Raw genomic sequence first — 12,740 nt, forward strand, 5'->3', positions numbered from 1 at the left:
ACACAAATGTGGACCTTAAAAAGAGTGTATAAAACTAACAGAATAAGTTACAGAGTTAAGAAAATAAATACAGTACTGTATTGTACATTGTTTTTACAATATACATACTGCAGTATCTCGAAAGAATAAATCATCAATATACAGCTGTGGACATTTTTACAGTGATGGATATGTGAAAAAAATAGCAGCGACACCAGAGATGTGCAAAAATGACAGCAGCATGTTATTTAACCGACTAAGACAGAAACTGTGCAAAAATCCACTTGAATGTAAATTATTGATGCTGTTGGGAACAGTGATGGTAATAAAGTCTTACAGCTGCTGTGAGGAAGGACCTGTGATAACGCTCCCTGGTGTATTTAGGGTGCAGCAGTCTGTCACCAAAGGAGCTTTGGAGTTCAGCAACAGCTTCATGCATGGGGTGGTAGACATTATCCAAAAGAGATGTTATTTTAGTTAGGGTCCTTTTCTTTCCCACCTCCTGCACTGAGTTCAGGGCATCCAGCCATCCAATAAGTATTAAAAAATAAATAAAAGGTAGAGCTGCAAAAAGGATAAAAGCTTAAATATTCCTAGGCTGAGTAGAAATCAGCCTGGAGGAGTGGTGGACATACCCTCTAAAAACAACAAACACCTAACCTCAATATGTGTATCGGATATAAAAAAAAAAATAAAGTTGGATTAAAAGTGAATCATCTCTCTAAGATGAAAATAATTATAGTTATTTTATTTGGATACGTTGTGTCTTCCAAAAGCCCTATATATTTATCCCAGACATTTAAAAACAGTAAATATTTCTCTATATATGAATAATTTAACACATATGATAAATATAAAAAAAGCCTTTGGCGAGGAGCCCATTGAAACTGAAATAGTTGCTTGTGGGTACCAGTTTTTAGTCGTACTGTGTGTCCAGAAAAATAAATAACAAATAAATAAAAAATTAAAAGAGTAATTGTAGGTTTACTCCACTTCTTCAACACTTCAAATAAAAAAAATAAATAAATAACTTTCCACTGTTTTCGCTTGAAGTTTTTATGTGCTGAGCTCTGGGGACACTTTGCTGGAGGTTGTCAGGAATGTTGAAAGAAATAGATTTATATTCATATTTTAAACTTTTATGAAATCTGTTCATTTTATCTTTATGGTGTATGTCCCTTGTGCATTTGCTTTACTTCTTGAAACAGTACCATCTTATTAGCTTTGTTTGTAAAAGCAACTTTTCTTGCACAACTTAGATGAAACAAAAGACAACAAAATTATTCCACTAAGTGCAAATCAGGTGTTTTGACATTACTCTTTAAATTGTCAAATCTCAAATTAAGAACAAATTACACCAGGGAGAAGGGTATCAGTATCAGGGGACTGTTCAACAAAAATGTGCAGCCTTTGTTCTAATTCTCTGTGGTAGGGAGAAATTCTGAATTTTTTTGGTGCACATAAAAATTCTGATGTACGAAGCAGTGAACACATCTCACAGCACATCTTTGAGATCTTCACCTGCCCCTAAATTCATATTCTAATCAGTATAAATACCTCAAAGACTCACACCACAATGCGAGGTCATCCTATTTTGACTGGCATAGCTCAGGGATGGCTGTTAAATACCGGACCTGTCAATCAGCTCTATTCACTCCAGTTGCAGAAAGCGCAGTGAGAGGAAGATCTCTGAACACACACTCCTCCCTCATTCTTCTTTTGCCCAAATCCTCCAGCAGAGGTAAGGCTGCCATCATTCAACAATTACACACTCTTTTAAGCCCCTGTCACACCTTGACGATTTAGGCAGCGTATGCCTGACTTATGAAAAATCTTGCAAAAACGCTGGCATACGTTGGATAATTCATGGGTCAGTTTTGTATAAGTTATGAGCATGCTGAAGCACGCTCAGCAAGTACGTCAAGACGTAGTGGACAGATGCCAGCGTATGCTCACATATGGGCCATAAGTTACAGGTAAATTATTTGATTGTTGACGTACAATAAGTATAAGTTACCCATAAATCGTGGTGTCTAGCTTATCCAAAACCTAGGAGTAAATTATGCATAAATTATGTGTAACTTATCAAGAACTTATCTCCAATGCATATCAATATATTTGACATGTTCCAGGCGACCGCTGAACGTGGTTTTTATCTTCCAGCTACTGTTCAATGGCGGCGTTTTGGTATAAAAGTGGGTTCACAGGAGGAAACTGTCAGTTCTCCTCCAGACTGCATGCCAATCATAGGAGGTGAGTGTGACGGATCCTCCCTGCGTTCACGCCAACGGCCACGACCAACAAACTACCTAGCAGACATGATGCTGAATCTGCTGTGACTGCAAACACTCTTTTTTTTTTGTCTGCGGGCGGTAAACATGCGTTGCTGCTGCACATTTTCAAGGCAGAACTTTGTGTAAATGATTGCAGATTTTCACACAACATATATTTATGATATTCTACAATAACAAAATTGACCTGTGTTTTAATATGCTTGCTGTTCTAGCCTTACACATATACATTTCTGCAGTACAAAGAGAGAATCAGTGTCTGCCACTATTACAGAGGTACATAAGATGGGTGATGGAAACTGGATAAGAGGGACAACTTTTACTGTTCAAAGAAGGAAACAGAGATCTAAAGCATCACTGATTACCCACAGCGAAACACAGCAAGGAGGACTTACAGAAGGAGCAATTGATAACTTTTAATGTAACAAAGGAAGCTAATCAGGTAACTTGAGATAAAAAGTTATCCCAAAAATATCCCAAAGCCAATTGCATAAGACGGAGGAGGCACAAACAAATAGCCTCAGAATAAAATCAAAGCACAAATGGATGCATAATCACACTAATACAAACCAAAAAAAGATGACATGTGGGAAAAGTCATGCAGATGTTAGCCACAATAGGTAAAAGCATAGATAAGGGGGGAAATGTGAGAAAAAGGACTAAAAACTTAGAATAGTTTAGCCTCACAGGTCAAAAACGAAAGATTAAGACTTATGAATACAGTTAGCAGGTCAATGGATAAGATAGGGAATATATTTTATCATGAAATATATAATATAATATATTCCGTATTTTGTAATAAATATATTCCTTATGAAATTTCGTTTTGTATACACTCAAAATGACAATAAAAGTTGCCTAAGTCTAAGAAATAAACATAAAGATGAGGCGCACTGCAGAGGCAAATAAGCTTTAGATGGAACAGTGAGTGTGGACGTAGGAGATGCAGGTACTTACTGAGGGGCCACCCTCCTCCAGTATCTGTCAATGCCATTTTTGAAGTACAGCACAGCGAGCCATCTCACGTTCACATCCAACGTGTGATTATTGAAAATATTCTGGGGAGGAAAAAAAAGGAAGAATAAGGATATTCACCACCAGTAGCAGTATTATTGCTTATATAATCAATTCCTCTTGCCATGCTACAGGAAAACATCATGGTCAACAGCAAAACCAAAATCTGACAGGACTTAAACAATTACACAACATAAACAGCACTTCATAAAAAAGGCTTTATGTGGGATACCCACTTGTCTAGCTTTACTCCCTGTAACTACAGATATGTCTGGGCTGTAAATTGTGGCAATAAACCCTGAAGATGTGTCTGAGTACCCCGCATATTCAGAGTTATTTGCTTTTGCACTGCAGAGGCACGACCAGCCACAGTAATATCAAAGATTGGAATCTGGGCTCTCATATTTTCAGAAAGGAAAGTGTCCTGTTTAAGTAGCATTTGGGCTTCTACACAGAAATATACAACATCCATCTGTCGCATCAAGGGAACAGAACAGACCATTAGCAGAGGCCACAGCGTAACTATTTACTTTCAATATGCAAGTGAAACACAGCCTGCTGCCATTTGGCTGTTATCAGATCCAATCAACGGAGCACAATTCTAGCTAGTTTGGCTCACTTTTGATCAATCCATGCAGATACTGCTCTGCAAAAATAATTGAGACATATTGTGCGCCCTGGTTTAATTGGGATCACAAGCAAGTGCACAAAACATAACTTTGCTGTAAACATCCTTTGTAAGAGTTGAATCATCTGTGGCTTCAACGCAGCACTGCATCAGAAGTCAAAGATGTTTTCAAGCCAAGAAAGAAAAAAACACCAGAAGAATCCCTGGAGGATTAGGCCCAAACATGAGCTTTGGACTGACTCAAGTTGCATGTCATTATATGCACATGCCAGCAGAAGACTGTTTATGCAATATTCCTGAAACTAGACATATTCCATTGTGGCAGCAAGGTGGAGGGAACAGGAGGCAGATAATTATACAAATCATGTACAACAAAAGATGCCTGGGTCCATCGGGGAAAGGGGGACCCATTCTATAGAAACAATTGTTATTGTCTCTATATCTATTCTACATAAATGTATGTGCAACATTGGGGGATAAAGATAAAGCAAGGGGTGAAGGAAAAATGAGAATTTCCAATCTGTCACTGTTTAATGCCTATAATAGCTCATATGACAGACAAAATAGCCATTAAAAAGGCAAAACGGATTAAACTGCTGGTCATATTGTGATGGAGAGAAAATATTGAAAGTGTTTAGATACACATAAAAACAGTAAACAGGGGAACCAATTTTAAAAATCTTAATATGCAGGTAACAGGAAAGAAATTTCAAAACTAGATATTTTCACTGATTCACAATGACTTTAATGGTTGCATTAGTGAAAACTGTAGTCTAGCAATGTTGAGATATTTCAGGCCAAAGTAGCTGTGCAAAATGCACACCTCACTATCTTAGGTGTGTAATGTGTGAAAGCATCCATAAACTGCAGGTACAAATAACTACAATCACATCAACCTTAAAGAATTAAAGAATGGTGCCTTTTTTAGCTTTTCAAGGAAAACAAGAAATAGGAGAATATGAGGATATAATCCACACCTTTAATTCCAGCAATAATCCTGTCACTAAGAAAGTGAATCATAACCTGCTTTATCGCTCAGTTTGGCATAAATAAGACTTAAACCCCATTTATTCTACCATTTTTGAAACCGTGCCGAGATCGGTCCGAGCATGGTAACCCAGATGTCTTTTGAAAGTAAATGGCACACACAACTGAAACGGACCGTGCCAGACATGACTGAACCACGCTAAACCGGTACTAGTTCATCAGTAGGACTCGGCACGGTTCAGTTCTGGCTCGGTTCTTTTTGTTCTCTGAACAAAGAGTGCATGAGCAGACCGCTTCATCTCTTTACAGTCAGCCTCCTTAATCATGAAATTTCCGACGTTCATAAAAATACTAGCTTCCCTACCGTGCCACATGATTTCCAGTGATGATTCTGCTTAGCAGTGTGATGAAACTCAACATCTGTCGTTGTTTCCTGTGCCTGTAAGTCTAGATTAGACTATCGTTTGTCGTGTCAACTTCCAAAAAGCTGACTCTGTCAAGTAAATTCACCAAAAGCTGCCTTCTCTGACTGATTCTACGTAAAAACGAAATATAACAATTATAACCAAACTTCCTGAACGCTACGGGCGCCACCATTTTGATTTGTCAGTTTCCCTCTAGGGAGCAGTAGTGCCGTATATCGTCAATAGGAGGCGAAGAACCGTGCTGGCGTGATGTGTAAATAGTCGTAAGGAACCGAGCTCGGCACGGTTAACTGATTCAAGCCCAGTCTGAACTCGGCACGGATCAGTTTTCAGAGGGCACTGTAAATGGGGAGTTAGTTGACTAATTGCAAATGGTTTAATTTCACTATTAAGACAAAAAGATATTTTTTGAGATATTAAAATAGTTCAGCTACAAGCAATGATTCCAGAGAAGCTGCAGAGGTAAAGTTCATGTGAGTCAATCTCCTGACAGGAAGCCATTTATTGTGTGCTCCACAAATCTGGCCTTTGAAGAGGAGCATCCAACGGTAAGTAAAAAAAAAAAGGAGTAATTAAAATTCCTGTTTTACGATGGTGCCCTATTCAGACAAGATCAAACCTAGATGTTTTTGTTTAAATGCCAAAGGCTATATGCAAAAAAACTAACAGCGCACCTCACCCTCAACACAGCATGCCCAGAGTGAAATGCAAAGGTTTCAGCATCATGCTGTAGGAGGAGGATGATGAGGAGCTAAAATCAGCTAAATATAGACACACTTTTCTATTTTTATACCGATTTACAAAAAAAAAAAAATATTCATCATTATACTTCCCTTCATAATCCAATCTTTCCATACCTGCAGACCGAGGTAAAAAATATTATCAAATTCCACACTTTTCCAGGCTGCATGAGCATTTTTAAAAGGTTAGCGTCAAATATCTGTCCCAGCAAACAACTCCTAATAATTACTCCCCATAATTAGACACAGGGAGAATTAAATGCCACACAAAGGGCTGTTTATTTCATTAAACCTGGGCTGACAACTCCCACAAAATGTCATTTTATATATGCTTTGACTGGGAGATGTTTGTTTACCCGAGCTCCATTACATGCAACGCACTCCTACTGACAAAATAAAAGAGAAAATATTTTCCCCATGACTGGTCCTCGGTTTTATGCGTTTAGCTAAGCAGAGCACATACTTGGCCAATTTCATTACAAATTGCAGAGATGAAAGTGAAACACATCTTATTGTCGGAGCCTGTTGAGAAGAGTAAACTAATAGTTTTAAAATAAAGTAGTAATCCCTCTGGTGGAGTGCACTGACTTAGACTTAGATTTATTTTGTCATATTTTTTATACACAAATGTAAACAAAAAGAATATTTGTTAAGAACAGCTCTCTAGACAATTGCATTTTTTTAAAGTGCAGCCTTGAAAACAGTTAAAAAGAATACATAAAAACAGTAAAAGAAACATATGACTGTATATTTACAGTTCTAACATTTCAGTTTTTTTGTTTGTTTGTTTTTTCATAATAATACTCTGGACAGACTTTTTAAAAACACCTCTGTATCGCTACAAATACAATCCGTGGATCAGCAAATAAATCTTAATGAAACTATACAAGATATCCAAGTAATCCTTTCACCTAAATTCATCCCAAACTGTCTGCATTGCATTGCTTACTCCTGCCTGTGATGACAGTTACTGTGTACAGCCGTCAGTATAGGGGTGGCGATATATCGAATATACTCGATGTATGTTGAGTTTTCCCACACACGATAGTGAAAATGACGAGTACAAATTCACAAGACGACATTAAGCCGTCTGCATCCATTTCACAGAGTTTTAGTTTTCCCACACACTTTGAATTCATCATAAAGCCCTCCTCCAAACGTGATTATTTTCTGACCGGCACGCATGCACACCACAGCAATCAGCAAACAAAATATGGCTACAATAAAAGACAGTGGTTTGGATTTGCCGCCGGGGATGTCGAACAAAAGGCGCTAATTTGTAAGATGTGCTGCAAAAAACATTTCTGCAAAAAGTAGGAGTACAAATTTATTCCATCACCTTAAAAGTAATCCGCTGCAAAATTAAGAATGTTGTAAACACTGAATGTCAGCGTCCCGCTGCACACCAGATAAAATGTTAAAGAAATCAGCTGTAAAGCCGATGACTTTGGCCACGTGAAAAAAAAAAAGCGACCCTATATAAGAGGAAAAGGAGGAGATGGAGGGAAATCATAGACGCTATATATTACATTATTTAAATGTTTTTTTAGAAGCTCTAATACCTGTGATGTGGTCTTGTTCAGAGGTTTTGCAGACGTTCTTTAAACTTGGCAATGTTCTCAAATTTATAACTTTTTGTGCTTCTTTAAAATTCCCAGCACGTAAAAAATCAGTGCAAATATTGAAGATGCTCTTATAATGCCCTTTTTTGTTGACGGCATTTCTTTCGTTTTTGTAAGTTTAGGTCAATTTCTTTTTTCATTCCACATTTTGTTTTACTATGCACAAAAGAGCCTTCTGTATTTTGCATTTTATTTAGTAATGCGTATTTTTTTGCTTTGTTTCCTGTTTGGTTGCTGGGATCTTCTTAAAGGTCTAATACTGACACCCAAAGACATAATGCGGCAGAATTATTCATGAAAAGCTTTGAGCTGATTAAACTAAAACTAAATTGGAAACCACAAGTTTGAGTGAGTATATCAGTGCAATTTTATGCACTCTTGTTTTTGAAGGCAATTTAAACATATCGATATATATAACATGTATCACAATATAGCCAATATATCGTGATATTACATTTCCTTCATATCGCCCAGCCCTACGTCAGTATGAGTTATTAATAAAAAACAGAATGTAAAACCCTTCATTTTAATATTAAACATAATGATGGTAATATTCAATTTTAATTCAAACATTGATCCGTAAATTCTAGTTTTCAGCTTCATATGACACATTCATCAAAGTGTCAATGTGTTCAACTTTCTTAGAAATGTTACTGAGGTGATGTCCTGTAACTCACCAGAAGGACTGAATAGAAGCCTGGCTGTGTCTCCCACTGTCGGAGCTGCTCCTCTGCAGGCTTCAGCACAGCTGTGTCCTGACTGGTCGCTTGAGTCAAGGCCTGCAGCACCACTGAACTGGCACTGTCCATATCCATATCTTGATATGCCTGCAGGGTGTTATCAAGACAGGGGAGCAAGACAGTTAAACACAGGAAACAGGAGAAGGGGGAAACTTTTGGTTTGCTTGAAATAAAACTTTTATTATTTTATGTGGGGAAAGTAACCCAACATCAAGAGGAAACTGGAGGAGTCGATATGCATCTACAAAGGACGTGAAAGAATGAAACACTTGCTTGTAGCTTATCTGACTGGATTACTTCACCCCCTTTTCATCACAGATCAAGCAGCGCGGAAACCTGTCCCGTACTCGGTGAAAAAGCCACAGATCTCGAATAAAGAAAAGCATACCTAGCAGAAACAGTTGGAGTCGTCTTTGCCGTGCAAACGCTTGCTGTATGTCCCAGATATTATTCAAGCACCCCAGATTCACAAGTCCAAAGGAGTTTTTTTTTTCCCATCTCAAAGAACAAGCCTGACTAATTTGCCTCTGTGCCACAGATAAAAGGAATTCTCAGATACAAAGATAAACTGCTGCATAACCAGAGCTGCACTCAGATCCTGCTTTTATCTTTTTAGAGAGGAAAAAAAACTCCCCTGTAAACACACTGCAACTATAACTTCACCACACCTAATAGAAGCACATGTTAGTATACTTCTATTAGATCTGAAAATTTTAAAAACATGATGGATAATCATTGCTTTTTTTAATGTTGGTTGTATTGTTTGATTGGAAGAGAGTAGGATCAAAAAATTGAACAAGGCTGCCATCTACAGACCAGAAACTGTTATTTAGTCCCATGTAAAAAAAAAGGTCTTTAGAAATTGCAAAGACATAAGGATAAGACATTTTCTGGGGACAACATTACAATAAATATATGGCAACTGATTTGGACCCCTAAAAAGTAAGTGAAGAGTTTAAAAAAGAAAACGTAATAAATCCTAAAGGAATTTTTGTTTTAAATATGTCAACAGGATTCTACCAATTTACAGCATTAGATATTAATGAATTAGAATGGCTTATTGTGTGCAGAAAACAACCGCATTTTAAGACAGGAATACAATTTAGAACTTAGGTCCAATACAAGAGAATAAAACAGAACTTAATTATTTTAAATCATACAGGTGCACTTCCATTTAAAAGGTAATTTCTGATATCTATATTGAATCAGGACATCCTCATCTAACACGGATATGGAATTATGGTGTTACAAAAAAAAACATTATTTATTTATTTTTATTTTTTTTAAATCAAGCCACAGAAGAAAAAAAATTCAAGCAGATTGTCATTAACCCAGTAAAAGTCATGTTAAAAAAGCTAACTTCTAACTGTGTGTATTTATGCTTTTTATGGGGAAATTTAGTGACAGTTTCTGTTAGAAAAGCTGACAGCAGCACAGTGTAAGAGAAGAGAGAAAGGAAACAGCAACGGGACAACAGATAGATTTTGATTCATTGACAAAATAACCTTAAACATGATGATATTACTTGATTTTAAATTTATAAATTTCTTTTCAGACTGTAGTTACAACTCTGTGGTTACAGATATTTCAAAATGCAATTTAAACTAGGCTAATTACCAGTTATTCACATTCTACAAGAGCATCTTTCAGTATACCTTTGTTGACCCGCTTGATAAATTTAATCTGCTCTCATAAATGCTGTCAGTCTGGAAGAAATCTGGTTCTTATTTGAAATTGTAAAGGTTGATTTTTTTTTTTTTGCAACATAAAACTGACTAAAACTAAAACCTTTTTAAGTTTTAGTCGAATAAAACAGACTAAACTCGCACATATCGTAATGACTAAAATGCGACTAAGACTATTAATGATTTTTGTCCTATAGACTAAGACTAAATCTAAAAGCGCTGTCAAAAAACAAAACTGCCCTCAATGATAAAATAGTATGTTTGAGTAGAATTGTATTAAAAAAAAATAAAAAATACAAAAAAACAAAGATGGCCTTGATACAATTGTCTAGCAAACTCACTGAAACATTTGGGCTACTGTTGTTAAAGGTTTAGTCACCAAAACCGGACTGCTACATTCACTGAAGTCCTTTTTTCAGATAAAATTAAACTGTAGATATAAAGATCTAAACTTTAAAATCTAGTTATGAAATGGAGAGGCACCAAAAACCTGTCCTTTGGGGCCCAGCACATCAGTTACACTAAACTTAGGGTTTTAATTAACTCTAAGCCATAAGAATCAATTTCAACTGAATTCCACACTTGACATAATTCAGTTGAGGTGTAATAAACCTATACAAACTACATTTTCTGAAGGTTTTTCCCACAAGGAACTTTGTTGGCACCTTTCCAGTTTACCTTCTAAACTGCAGACTTTTCCATTAACTCCCCTGGCTTCTAACTTCCAAAGTCCTCATTCCAATTGGGCACAATCAGCCTCCTCACATGACAGGAAAACCGAGTACAGATGGTGGATACAGTACTTTGTGGAGTGGTGCCAGCAGAACATCTCTAGATTAAAAGAAAAACCTTAGGAGCTGGTCATAGATTTCAGAGTGGTTGGCACAGATCTATCACACTGAAACCAGGGGCCATCCACTCAACAGAAAGTGAGATTTTGTTTTTTTTCCCTCTGTTGTTAAGGCTTTCCCACTTGCCCGTTGTTATATTTCAATTTCCCTGACTGTGAGACAAGAAGTAGTATACTGAGGACCAGAGCTGAAACAATTATTCAGATGAATCAATTATTGAAATAATCATCAGCTAATTTAGTAATCAATTAATTGTTAACTTGAGTATAGAGATTGTAAAACAGGCCTTTAGCTACGGAGCAACCCGCTTAGAGCAGTAATTATACCAAATTGTTAAAAAAAATATATATATATATAAATTTGTTTTTGAATTATTGCATTTAAGAAAAAAAAGATAAAAAAACTTTTAGCATATTTTATCATATGCTCTATCCAGAACTTAAGTGGAAAATTTTTAGTTTGACTTAGTTTAACTACATAAAAAGTCTTCTTTAAGGAACCTTTTTGCTATCCGATTATTAATCGATTCATTAAAAAAATAACCGCACGATTAATCGATTTGCTAAATAATTGTTAGTTGCAGCCCTACTGAGAAACATACGTAAAATGAACAATATGCACAACCCTGATCATTCTCTTTATCCGTCAAAAGACAACAGTGTTCTGAGATCCGCTTCTACAGGAGATGCATTAAGTCATCAGCATCTACAACAAATCATTGAAGAAACCCCTATGAGTTAAAACATTGAATTTCCCCTCTAGGATGGATTAAGTATTTTTGAATAGTTCAATCAAATAAAAGTTTACTCTATAATTTCATATAAAAATATAAAAATTTGTTATAAAAACATAAAAATGTCATATCTGTAATTTATTGAGATGTATCTGCAGTTTCAGCTGAAGACTAATTCTAAGATTTGAAGTTGATCGTTTCTCAAAGGATGTTGCTCAACAAGCAAACACTCAGATCAGCAACTGCACCATACAGTCTAAGTACAATAGTATAATTTAGTTGAAATTGGCTCATATTTTTTGCAGACTATTTCATAACGGCTCAAGAGAACTATGAATATCACAATGTTTTTGTTTATGTTTGCCACAGTGTCATCAATGTGCAGTTTTTTAGTTTATTTCACCACACTTTTATTAAGTGAGTGAACTTTTAACAAGATAACCACCCAGTATAAATCAATATCTATTAGTATAACCAAATTCTGCTACTTCTACAACGACTCCTACTATAACCTTTTGCTGCTGTAATGCCACAATTTCCTCATTGTGGGACAATAAGGGGATTTTCTGTTCTATTCTACTATAAAAACTATTTCCCATCACAGTATTTGAACTAGGGATGCACCGATCCGATATTTTTATCGGCATTGGTCCAGATATAAAGAAAAAAAACTAGATCGGTATCGTTGACAATTGACTTGATATAGGGGCCGATCTATTCATTCTAACTTTATGCTAACTAATGCAACAAGACAACACAATGGATCGAGCGAAAGGATCTGCGGTGTGGTTTTTCACGCTCTCTCAGCCTACTAGCCCAATGGCTACATGCAATATTTGTTGGAGAAATGTTCCAAGGGGCGGTGTTAAATCTTCAAACTACAACACCACCAACTTAAAGGAATAGTACACCCAAAACATGATTAGCCTTCATTTTCTACTCACCCCCATGCTGAACAACACTCTGGAGTACTTTTTTGATATCTCAAATGCATCTGGAGATCTACGAGACTTGTTGCTGTTTGCTGACATTTAAATAATGGAGG

General features: G+C 36.4%; 1 protein-coding gene across 1 annotated transcript in view; it reads right to left on the reverse strand.

The window, feature by feature from the left end:
• ipo11 (importin 11) overlaps positions 1-12,740 on the reverse strand; it is a 179,039-nt gene that overhangs the window by 159,321 nt on the left and 6,978 nt on the right. Inside the window, exons 2-3 of the mRNA XM_015396107.1 lie at positions 8,364-8,513; positions 3,228-3,328 (exon numbers count right to left, since the gene is read on the reverse strand). Coding sequence (XP_015251593.1) covers positions 3,228-3,328; positions 8,364-8,501 — 239 coding nt within the window. The 5' untranslated portion in view covers positions 8,502-8,513. The remainder of the gene's footprint in view (positions 1-3,227; positions 3,329-8,363; positions 8,514-12,740) is intronic.

This window comes from Cyprinodon variegatus, unplaced genomic scaffold, assembly GCF_000732505.1.
Source record: "Cyprinodon variegatus isolate N-32 unplaced genomic scaffold, C_variegatus-1.0 Scaffold26, whole genome shotgun sequence".
In the NCBI taxonomy this organism is placed as follows: Eukaryota; Metazoa; Chordata; class Actinopteri; order Cyprinodontiformes; family Cyprinodontidae; genus Cyprinodon; species Cyprinodon variegatus.